This window comes from Rhinoraja longicauda, chromosome 3 (assembly GCF_053455715.1).
Source record: "Rhinoraja longicauda isolate Sanriku21f chromosome 3, sRhiLon1.1, whole genome shotgun sequence".
In the NCBI taxonomy this organism is placed as follows: Eukaryota; Metazoa; Chordata; class Chondrichthyes; order Rajiformes; family Arhynchobatidae; genus Rhinoraja; species Rhinoraja longicauda.
Genome location: NC_135955.1, coordinates 14,936,122 through 14,948,644, shown reverse-complemented (window position 1 = coordinate 14,948,644; position 12,523 = coordinate 14,936,122). Strand labels below are relative to the sequence as shown.

Here is a 12,523-nt window from a genome sequence, read left to right as displayed (position 1 = left end):
TAATGTCCTCTAACCCAGGCAACAACCTAATGCAAAGATATGCAACAACTCAGGAAGGTGATTCACCACATCTCAAGGGCCATTGTTAATGAGCAATAAATGTTGGTCTTTATAGTGACTCCCCTCCCCCTCAGTTCTGAGAAATGGAGTACTTTCATAAAAGGTTCTCACTAACATGAACAACATGAGATATGCTGAGGTGGAGCTAGGATTTCATATAAAAGGGAAATTAAGCGGTGTAGTAGAAAATGAAAAGGCCGCGCAGAGTTGGTGTTTGAAGTAACAGCGATTTATTAAACCTGGTGCGCACCAGGAGACCAAAGTTGAGGGTTTGAGAGTAACTTTAGTACAGCTTTTACATTCTCAGCTGATAAGATTAGGCAGAAACTTAATTAATAGGGAGGCATGGAGGCGCAGTGGTAGTGTTGCTGCCTTACATCGCCAGAGACACGGGCTCAAACCTGACTACGGGTGCTGTCTGCACGGAGTTTGTACGTTCTCCCCGTGACCTGCATGGGGTTTCTCCGAGATCTTCGGTTTTGTCCCACACTCCAAAAACGTACAGGTTTGTAGGGTAATTGGCTTGGTAAAAAAAAAGAAAAATTGTCCCTAGTGTGTGTGTAGGGTGGTGTTAATGTGTGGGGATCGCTGGTCGGCGCGGACTTTGTGGGCCAAAGTACCTGGTTCCGCGTTGTATCTCGAAACTAAACTAAACTAAACAGTAAAACTAGGTCTTCGTTGCAGAATAGAGGTTGCAGAAAGACTTAATTAGGTAACAAACTAGGTTTAGAGTACAGATTATCCACAAGTCTAATTGAGTTGGCAGTAGATCCAATGTTCTGTTACAACGATGGGTGCACGCTACAACATAATCAATGAAGTTCCTGAAACTTGGGTGTCGTCACTGCTACCTTCCATGTGTCTACTTTTAGCCTTTGTCTGCGGGTTCCCTGTCACGACATTAGCACAAGCCACATCCCTATTTACTAGTGTAAGAAAATATCTGCAGATGCTGGTACAAATCGAAGGTATTTATTCACAAAATGCTGGAGTAACTCAACAGGTCAGGCAGCATCTCAGGAGAGAAGGAATGGGTGACGTTTCGGGTCAGACTGAAGAAGGGTCTCGACCCGAAACGTCACCCATTCCTTCTCTCCTGAGATGCTGCCTGACCTGCTGAGTTAAAGAAGGGTCTCGACCCGAAACGTCACCCATTCCTTCTCTCCTGAGATGCTGCCTGACCTGCTGAGTTACTCCAGCATTTTGTGAATAAATCCCTATTTACTGGTAATCAGCCCTCACTATTCTTTCCCCTACTACAATCAAAAGGAGTTTCAGACATTAGAGGCTTTATGTTTTTAATAATTGTAGAACAAGACATTAAAACAATTTTTCTTCTCAATTCGGAGTAAATATCAGAGAGTAGGCAATTATCGAATTCCATACCTTCGAATGAAAGTTTTAAGTGACAGGACCAGTGCTTAGCGGTTACCCAGAGACCTAGAGGGCCATTGTATGCAGGGAATGAGTGCATATTGTTACCAAATAAACACTTAAATTGGAGAAGTTTTCTGGACAGCAGGTTTATAGAGACATAGAGCGATAAAGAATAGAAACAGGTCCTTCTGCCCACTGAGTCCACACTACCCACCAACCACTATGATGGCGCAGCGGTAGAGTTGCTGCCTTACAGCGCCTGAGACCCGAGATTAATCCTGTCCGTATGGAGTTTGTACGTTCTTCCCGTGACCTCCGGGAGCTTTGGTTTCCCCCCACACTCCAAAGATGTACAGGCTTGCAGGTTAATTGGCTTCGTAAAATTGTAAATTGTCCTTAGTGTGTGTCAGATAGTGCAAGTGTGCAAGGAACACTGGTCTACGTGGTGGACTTAGAGGGCTGAAGAGTCTGTTTCCGTGCAGTAAATCTAAACTAAAGTCATGGATTTAAGAAGGAGATGGTCACTTGATGGGGTTGTACTTTAGGCCCCCCCCCCCCCCCCACCCCCCCCCCCCCCCAATAGTCAGTTAGAGCAGGGAAATCGCACATTGAAAAATATTTTAAAAACAGGAAATCTGAAACAAAGCCAGAAACTGTTTGTCAACATAACAGGCTGTATTTCTATAGAATTAAGAACAGAATCAACACTTCAGGTTGAAGCAAAGATGATAGAGCAGATGCAAGATAGACCACTCGACCCCCAAAACCGCAGTATGTCATGGTGTCATTTTTGTAGGCAGAAACTTGCAGAAACATTTTTAAAGAAAAATAACAAAAATCTATGAATTGATAGATGAGATATATTCTGCATTTTAATGGTATCATCACACATACTGTTTCCCCAAAACACTGATTACACTGCGAGAGGTATGTGTAAGACGGTGGGTTTTGCCTACTACAATGGCTCCTTTGCGTACTACACTTCAGTATAGGTGATTTCGACGGAGTGGTCTACCTTGCCTACCTCTATTATCTTGGGGTTGAAGAGCCTGTATTAGAACAGTGAGTCAAGTGGGGAGCCTTAAATATTTCAAAAGTTGAGGAAATTATGGATTAGGTAACCTGAAATATGAACTCTATTTCCACAGATGCTGACTAACCTACCCAGTATCTCCACCAGTTTCTCTTGTGTTGCTATGTATAAATTGTCTATACTACACTATAATTGTATTTCATTGATTTGAAACGCTAAATGCAACATATTAGAAGTAAATCTTTTTTTTGCAGAAGAAAATAAAATCACAGCATCTTTCTCTCACACTTGATTGGTTTAGCCTGGTGCAAGTAAATTGCCATTCATATCAAACCTCCGTTTTGTCTGCGTTTGGTTGCAGTGGCGGGGAATGTACATTTGGAACCAGTAAACCCGCAGACATTTACTGCCAATGGGTAAATTGGATCAATGATCTTCTGCTGCGCGGAGTTCTAAAAGTTTTCAAACTGAATGCCTTTGGACGATGTAATCTTCATAGCGGCTCCATTTAAGCTGTGATCCTCAACCAGTTGTATAAAGGCAGCAGCTACGTCAGAAGGTCTGTAATACAGGATATTGAGAAAAAGAGACTTGAGCAGAGCTAGACATAGAGACATGTCTTCACCATAAAGCCATTGACAAGATAAATGTCGTAAGGCAAACTTGAACTGTGCTTCCTCATGCTGCACTCTTTACCATGGACATCGAAAGCCCAAGCTCCAAGTTTAGATATTCCCAAGTTCACAAGCTCTTAGGACAGTAGGCACAAGGAACTGCAGATGCTGGTTTACAAAAGTGCTGGGGTAACTCAGCAGGTCAGGCAGCACCACCGGAGAACATGGACAGGCGACGCTTCGGGTCGGTACCTCTCTTCAGGCACTTAGTAGCTGGCCAGACAATGGTAGTGATTGGTAGCAGAAACAACACATACAGGGTGTCAAAAAGTTGAACGGATGTGCCATTATCAGGTCAAATACAACAGATTTTTAGTTTAGTTTTAGAGATATAGCATGGAAGCAGGCCCTTCAGCTCACTGAGTTCACACTGACCATTGATCACCCGTTCATACTAGTTCTATGTTATCCCAATTTTCCATCCACTCCCTATATACTGGGGGCAATTTGCAGAGGGCCAATTACCCTACAAGCCCACAGGTCTATGGGATGTGGGAGGAAACCAGAGCACCCGGAGGAAACCAACATGGTCACAGGGCACAGGGTCACTGTGCGGCCTGTCGGCCTCCCGGAAGGCGGCGGCAGATGCCTCCCGGCAGGCCGCAGAGAAGCTGATGCCGGAGTCTCACGGGTCGGGGCCCGCGGCCGACAGAACCTGGGTAGATGGAGCTCGCGGCTGGGGCCGGGGTCAACTTCACGGAGGCGTTCGGAGGGGTCCCATCAGCTTTAGTGAAGAGATCGTTGCAGCGGTCGATGTTGGCGCTGACCGATGGACAAGAACGGACCACGTGGTTGTGAGGACGTCACTACCGAGGAAAAGAACAATGGAGGACCCGGCGGGGGGGGGGGGGGGGAGGACAAAGGGGGACCTGGCACGGGGGTACCCTGTAACTTTGTCGGCAACTATTTGCATACCTCGGCAACTATTTGCATACCAAGCAAAGAATTTCATTGTGACAAAGTATTCATTCATCAAAAGGGACCAACTTTACCTGAAAGTTTCTGCATGCTTACTTGAGCGATAGACAGTTATGCCTCTTATATCTTTGGCAGCCCCTTGGGAACGGCGATGATTCGCTACCACTCTTATTCGATGGGTTCCAAGGGGACTGTGGAGGCTAATCTGGGTCCCACAGACTCTTCGTAGGTGGGTAGTTGGAGAAGTGAGATGCTCATTCTGCAGTTTATGCTCCCAATGCATCAACCTAAATTTCTCCATTTCATCCCGAAAGCTGACATTGCTACGGTCAGCTTAGTGATACTAGCGTTATTATATTGTTGTTTATTTGTTGTGTTGCTGCGTTAACGTGCCTGTAAAGTTGCAGCAAGGATCTCATTGATCCATTTCCCACTGCATATGTTAACTAAACACTCGTGACCCTTCACTCTTGATTTGTCTACCCTTGGAGAGGTTGTGGCCCAGGGGGTTTCCAAGAAACAGCGATCATTGAATCTTTTTCATCTGTAGAGAGGTAATCTCTCTGCGTGGCAGAGCTCAGAACGTGTCAAGCCCACCTTCCCAGCAACCTGCCTCGACCAACCTTCGCTGGACTTCCACTATGCCAAGAATGACCTTTCTCCAACACGTTGTCTTTAGCTCAAGATTCCCGCATCTACATTTTCTTGCATTTCCATGCCTTTTCTTAAGCAAGGGAGACCAAAGTGAACACAATGCACCAGACGCAGAGCCACCGAGGCCCTGTCTCATTGCAGTTGTGATATCTTTATCCTAACTTATCCTAGTGGAGTTTTGCTCCAGTTTTGTAGAATTACTCAGGCAGTTAGTTGACAGTGGAATGGGTGGAAAGTATCTGGTGACATTACAATAGACAATAGGTGCAGGAGGAGGCCATTCGGCCCTTCGAGCCAGCACCGCCATTCAATGTGATCATGGCCGATCATTCTCAATCAGTACCCCGTTCCTGCCTTCTCCCCATACCCCCTGACTCCCCTATCCTTAAGAGCTCTATCTAGCTCTCTCTTGAATGCATTCAGAGAATTGGCCTCCACTGCCTTCTGAGGCAGAGAATTTCACAGATTCACAACTCTCTGACTGAAAAAGTTTTTCCTCATCTCAGTTCTAAATGGCCTACCCCTTATTCTTAAACTGTGGCCCCTTGTTCTGGACTCCCCCAACATTGGGAACATGTTTCCTGCCTCTAACGTGTCCAACCCCTTAATAATCTTATACGTTTCGATAAGATCTCCTCTCATCCTTCATTACCCCAGTTATCATGAGTGTGGAGCAGATTTGATCAGGTGGATTTTATCTACCCACGTTCTACTGTGAGCAAAATGAAAGCTGCACAAAGGGTCACGGTAGGGAGCATATTGGCTGGATGCTTCATGGCCTGGTTCAGCAACTTGAACGCCCAAGAACTGAAGGAGATTACACAAAGTGTCCACCATTGAATTGATATGAAGGATGCGTACAAGGGTGCAGAAAGTATTTACGACGATGTTGCCTGGACTTGAGGACCTCAGCTATAACGAGAGGTTGAGCAGGCTAGAACTTGGAGTACTGTGTCCAGTTTTGGTCACCCTTCCATAGGAAAGATGTTGTTAACTAGGATATAGTGCAGAGGAAATTGACAAAGATGTTGCCCGGACTTGGCCTGAGCTATCGGGAGAGGTTGAGCAGGCCAGGACTTTATTCCTTGGAATGCAGGAGGATGAGGGTTCAGTGGTGCATAAGTTCAGTTTCAGTTTCATTTTAGTTTATTGTCACGTGTACCGAGGTACTGTGAAAAGCTTTTGTTGCGTGCAATCCATAAGATTGCAGAACATCATGAGAGGAATAAATAGGGTAAATGCACAGTCCTATACCCAGGGTGGGTGAATCAAAAACCGGAGGACATAGGTTTAAGGTGAGAGGGAAAAGCCAGCGCCAGAGACCCGGGTTCGATCCTGTCTACGGGTGCTGCCTGTAAGGAGTTTGTACGTTCTCCCCATGACAGGCGTGGGTTTTCTCCTGGACCTCTGGTTTCCTCCCACATTCTAAAGGCATGCAAGTTTGTAGGCTAATTGGCTTGGTAAAATTGTAAATTGTCCCTGGTGTGTGTAGGATAGTGTTAGGAATTCCTGGTCGGCGCGGACTCGGTGGCCGAAGGGCCTGTTTCCACACTGTTTCTCTAAACTAACTAAAGTAAACTAAACTAAACTGTTTATTCACTGGAGTCCATACCAATTATAAATGATCATATTATAATTAGCACATACTGTATCAGAAAAGATTGGACAGGGGCTGATGCTGAGAACTTATTTCCACTGGTAATTCTCTGCAATTCTCTATCCTCGGACGTTTAGTTTAGAGTTACAACATGGAAATAGCACTTCTGACCACCATGTCCGCACAGACCATCAATCACCCATCACACTAGTTCCACATTATACCCACTCTCTCATCCACTCCCTACACACGAGGGACAAATATTACAGAGGAAACCCATGCGGCCACAGGCATAACGTGCAAACTCCACACAGGCAGCTCTCGAGGTCAGGATTGACTCCGGGTCTCGGTCCTGTGAGGCAGATGATGCTTGGCTGGTAAGACTGAGACTAGTACCATTCGAGGCAATGAGTGGATCGAGGAATAAGGGACATTGGGCCAACTGCGATCGAATCGAACAGTGGAACAGGCTGGAGGGACTTTGTGGCCAACTCCTGCTCCCATTTCCAATGTCCTCATGGTGAAGTCAATCAGAAAGAAGGTATACAAACTTACTCCAATATCCCAAATGAACGTATCCAATCCTTGGTCATGTCTTTGAATTGATAAAACATTCCGAGGATTTCTTCCTGGTCTAAGGTTTCAAGAATACGTGTGTTGACAAATCCCGGACACAGGGCATTTATACGAATCCCAAAATTTCCAAACCTGGAAGCATCCTGTAGGAAAGAAAGATTGTTCATTCATTAGTTTAATTTAGAGACACAGCGTGGAAACAGGCCCTTTGACCACCAGGTCTGGGCCAACCAGCGATCCCCGCACACTAGCACTTTTGTACACACCAGGGACAATTTACAATCTTTACCAAGGCCAAATATTTTACAAACCTGCACATCTTTGGAATGTGGGAGGAAACCGGAGCATCCCGGAAAAATCCATGCGGACATGGGGAGAACGTACAAGCTCCGTGCTGACAGCACCTGTCGTTCAGTAGTCAGGATCGAATCCGGGCCCCTGGTGCTGTAAGGCAGCAACTCTACAGCCGGGCCACCGTGCAACGTGTCTCTAGAATGTGGCTGGAAACTGGAGCACTGGGAGGGAGCCCACGATATTGCAGGGAGAACGTCCAAACTCCACAGAGACAGTGCCAGAGGTCAAGGTTGAACCCCAGGTCATTGGAGCTCAAGGGTAGTGACTCCACCAGCTGTGTTCAGGGTGCTCCTCCAATGAGAGTGGTGAACCTGTGGAATTCTCTGCCACAGAAGGTAGTTGAGGCCAGTTCATTGGCTATATTTAAGAGGGAGTTAGATGTGGCCCTTGTGGCTAAAGGGATCAGGGGGTATGGAGAGAAGGCCATGATCATATTGAATGGCAGTGCAGGCTCAAAGGGCCGAATGGCCTACTCCTGCACCTATTTTCTATGTTTCTATGTTTCCATGATCCTTGCTTAGACATCAAATCACGGCCACAGATTGCTATGACTGGCGCAGCTACAATCGATATCCTTGCGTCAGGTTTGTAGTCAGCCTTCAATAAGTGTGCTCTTGGAGTCATAGTCACAATCGCACAGCACAGAAACAGTCCCTTCGGCCCAACTCGCCCATGCTGACCAAGATGTTCCATCTAAGCCAGTCCCATTTTCCCCCCATTTGGTCCACATCCCTCTAAACCTTTCCAAATGACCTTTAAATGCGGTCACAGTACCTGCCTCAACTACCTCCTCTGGCAGTTCATTCCATATACCCACCACCCTCTGAAAAAAAATTACCCCTCGAGTTCCGATTTAATCTTTCCTTTTTCATAGCTCCTGACAAACCAAAATGGACTCTCGACTAAAGTTTTCTCTCAGTATGCCATAGGAAACCAAGAGTCTTGGTAAATAACTTTTCAGCCAGACAGTGAGCGGAGAGAACATGTTGGACTACCTGACTGACCTCCTCCTCCTCCACAGGCACACTCCCACCTGCACCCTCCGCTCTGCCGCTGCCAATCTCCTGTCCCCCCCCCCCATCCGGACCAAACTCAGATCCTGGGGGGACAGGGCTTTCTCCATCGCTGCTCCCACCCTATGGAACTCACTACCCCAAACCGTCAGAGACTCCTCCTCACTCACCACATTCAAAACATCACTGAAGTCTCACCTCTTCAGCACTGCCTTCAACCACTGAAGGTCACCTCACCTTCTGTCTCCTTTCTCTGTTCATTTACTTATTTATTTATCTATTTATTCACTTCTCTATGTTCTAGAAATCCCTGTAAAGCGTCTTTGAGTGTTTGAAAAGCGCTATATAAATGTAATGCATTATTATTATTATTATTATTATTATTATGTACAAACAGGATGCAGTTGGAATTTCTTCTGGAATGTGACCAGCTGTTAAATTCACAACTCATCACGTTAGTAACAAATGCCAACAGAAAATGCTGGAAACATTCAGCTGGTCAGGCAGCACCTGGAATATACATAGAACATAGAAGAATACAGTAGAGGGACAGGCCCTTCGGCCCACCCTGTCCGTGCTGAACATGATGCCGTGTTAAACTACTCTGCTCTGCCTGCATGTGATCCATACCCTTCCATTCCCTAAGCACCTATCTAATAGCCTCGTAATGGTCATTATAGTTTCTGCCTCTACCACCACACCCCGCAGTACATTCCTGGCACCTGCTGCCCTCTGCATAGAAATCTGGCCCTGCACTTCTCCATTAAACTTTGCCTCTCTCACCTTGAAGCTATGCCCTCCTGTCTTTGACATTTCCACCCTGGGAAAAAGATTCTGACCCTCTGCCCCATCTGTGCCTCTCATAATTTAATATATTTCTGTTAGGCCTCTCCTCATCCTCCAACGCTCCAGAGTAAACAACGCAAGGTTGTCCAACTTCAGTCTCAAGAAGGGTCTCGACCCGAAACTTCCTTCTCTCATTCCTTCTCTCCATTGACACTGCCTGTCCCGCTGTTACTCCAGCATTGTGTACCTATCTTCTCCTTATCGCTAATACCCTCTAATCCCTGCTGCTTTCTGTGGAAAGAGAGTAAATTATATTTCAATCTGCAATCTTTCATCAGGGATTGGATGGAGAGAAAGTGAGATTCTGATCTTTGTTTACATCAGTAACAAACATGTAGCATCTATGTATGTTTTTCTCCCCAACGGACTTTGAATGTGATGTTTCATGTAAAGTGATGTTTTATCTAGACTGCAGAAGAAGACACAAAGTGTTGGAGTAACTCAACATCTCTGGAGAACGTGGATAGATAATATAGTACATAGAACATGGAACAGTACAGCACAGGAACGGGCCCCTTAGCCCACAATGTTCATGTCGAACATGATGCCAAGTTTAAACTGATCTCATCTGCATGTACGTGATCCATATCTCTCTTCCATTTGCCTATCCAAAAGCCTCTTCAACACCATGTCTAAGTCTTCAGTCTGAAGAAGGATCACCTATTCAGGTTCTCCAGGGATGCAGCCTGACCCACTGAGTTACTCCAGCACTTTATATCTTCTTTTTTTTTAAACCAGCACCTGCAATTCCTTGATTCCACATTATTTCATCTAGACTGGTTCTCGACCCTTCATCTAGTCATCCAGACTTAATCTAGCTGAAGGATTGCAACTCGAAACTTCCACTGTCCATTTCCCTCCACAGATGCTGCCTGGCCCTCTGAGATCCTCCAGTTGCTCTCCTTTCATTTTGCTACATCTGCAGTCGCTGGTGCCACCAGGAAAGGCTGAGATTTTGTTTTTAAAGAAGTGGCTGGCTTGTAAAAATGCGTTGGCACCCTTATAAACTGGTCATCTGGTTGATCCTAAAACACAATGTGCTGGAGGAACTCAGCGGGTCATTCTGAAGAAGGGTCCAGACCTGAAACGTCACCCGTCTATTCCCCCACAGATGCTGCCCAACCCTCTGAGTTACTCCAGCAATAGACACGAAACACTTGAGTAACTCAGAGGCTTAGGCAGCATCTCCGGAGAAAAGGAATAGGTAATGTTTCGGATCGGAAACCATCTTCGGACTGAAAGATAGAGAAGGCCAGAGCAAAATCAGGGCCAGCAACGGATTACTGCAGGAAGGGTGGAGCCCACAATGGCCCATTGTTGGCTGGGGAAGATGTGCTAACGACAGGGACACAAGGAAGCAAACAGTGGAACTAGTAGTATAAGAAAATAACTGCAGATGCTGGTACAAATCAAAGGTATTTATTCACAAAATGCTGGAGTAACTCAGCAGGTCAGGCAGCATCTCGGGAGAGAAGGAATGGGTGATGTTTCGGGTCGAGACCCTTCTTCAGACTGATGAATGACTAGGGCGGGGGAGGGGGGAGAGAGGGTGGGTGGGGGGGTGAAATGCAGCATTTTTGCACTGTGCTCCAGCACATTGGTTTTGCTTAACATTCCAGCATCTGCAGTTTTTTGTGTGTAAATGACCCTATCCAATTGTTAATTCCATACTTTCATTACTACCGAGAGAAAAGGGGCTCCAGCACCAGACCACATAATGGTTGACAGGGGTGGTATCGGGTGTAATCGCTGCCAATACTCACTGCAAGGGACCGTGTGAAACCAAGCACTCCGTGTTTGGTAGCTGTGTACACAGGAGCGTGGGGTGCTGGATGGAAACCTGAATGTCAGAGGAAAAAAAATGCGTCATAAGTCACAAAGTTCCTCCCTTCAGAGTCCAAAAAATAGAAAGCGCTGGTCAGGCAGCATCTGTGGAGAGAGAAGGACACAGAGTTAACGTTCCAGGTGAAAGACCCTTCATCGGATGCCGTCTGACTTGCTGAATGTTTCCAGTGTTTTCATTTAGCTTAGTTAAGTTAGGTTAGTTTATTTTAGTTTATCTTTGTTTAGTTCAGTTCAGTTTAGAAACATAGAAACATAGAAAATAGGTGCAGGAGTAGGCCATTCGGCCCTTCGAGCCTGCACCGCCATTCAATATGATCATGGCTGATCATCCAACTCAGTATCCTGTACCTGCCTTCTCTCCATACCCCCTGATCCCTTTAGCCACAAGGGCCACATCTAACTCCCTCTTAAATATAGCCAATGAACTGGCCTCAACTACCTTCTGTGGCAGAGAATTCCACAGATTCACCACTCTCTGTGTGAAAAAACAGAGTTTATTATTGTCACGTGTTTCGAAGTGTAGTGAAAAGCTTTTTTGTGGCATGCTATCCGGTCAGCGAAAAGACTACACATGATTACAATTTCTGCTCCAGAAATTTTGCTACAGTTTTTATTTCCGGTGTGGTCTAACCATCCACCGTGCTGCCATCTGGGACTGGGACCAATCTATATTAGTGCTGTATACCTTTTATGTCCTGCCTATTTAAATGCGTGTCTAAGCACCTCTTAAATGCAGTAATTGCATCTAATTCCACCATCTCCTCTGGGAGTGCATGCCAGATATTATTCACTCACTGTACAAGAAAACATATCCTTAACTCTCCTTTAAAACTCCTTTGTCTCACCTTAAACTTATGCCCTCTTGCTCTGTGGACCCCTAGTCGGGTCCAGATACACATATTAAATTTACTCAAGTTTAAGTATTTTTACACAGAGAGTGGTGGGGGCCTGGAATGCAGGCCGGGGGTAGTGGTGGAGGGAGATACGATAGTGGCTTTTAAGAGGCTTTTAGATAGGTGCATGGAAGTGCAAGGAATAGAAGGATATGGATCATGTATAGGTAGAGGAGAACAATTTAACGGTATCATATTCCACACAAATATTGTGAGCTGAATGGCCCCATCCTGTGCTTTACTGTTCTATGTAAGGGGTGGTGGGCTATGATGGAAATGGGGCAACGAACCTAGGATTCTTTGAGGCACACCTGAAAGAGAAGTGGTGGGAGGATGTATCTGGTGAGAGCACAAAGAACTGGGGCAGCTCAGCGGGACACAACATGGATAGAAACATAGAAAATAGGTGCAGGAGTAGGCCATTCAGCCCTTCGAGCCTGCACCGCCATTCAATATGATCATGGCTGATCATCCAGCTCAGTATCCCGTACCTGCCGTCTCTCCATACCCCCTGATCCCTTTAGCCACAAGGGCCACATCTAACTCCCTCTTAAATATAGCCAATGAACTGGCCTCAACTACCTTCTGTGGCAGAGAATTCCACAGATTCACCACTCTCTGTGTGGAAAAAAAAAAAAAAAAAAGTTTGGACCCTAAACCCTGATCCAAAATATTGCCTTTCT

The 12,523-nt window shown here is 45.8% G+C and overlaps 1 protein-coding gene across 2 annotated transcripts in view; it reads right to left on the bottom strand.

Annotated features, from left to right (window-relative positions):
• Positions 1–2,025: 2,025 nt before the first annotated feature.
• The window catches only part of LOC144592329 (15-hydroxyprostaglandin dehydrogenase [NAD(+)]-like), a 28,182-nt gene continuing 17,684 nt past the window's right edge, over positions 2,026–12,523 (bottom strand). For both annotated transcript variants that reach the window (XM_078396856.1, XM_078396857.1), the window contains exons 5-7: positions 10,866–10,942; positions 6,869–7,032; positions 2,026–3,031 (exon numbers count right to left, since the gene is read on the bottom strand). In XM_078396856.1, coding sequence (XP_078252982.1) covers positions 2,923–3,031; positions 6,869–7,032; positions 10,866–10,942 — 350 coding nt within the window. In that variant the 3' untranslated portion in view covers positions 2,026–2,922. The remainder of the gene's footprint in view (positions 3,032–6,868; positions 7,033–10,865; positions 10,943–12,523) is intronic.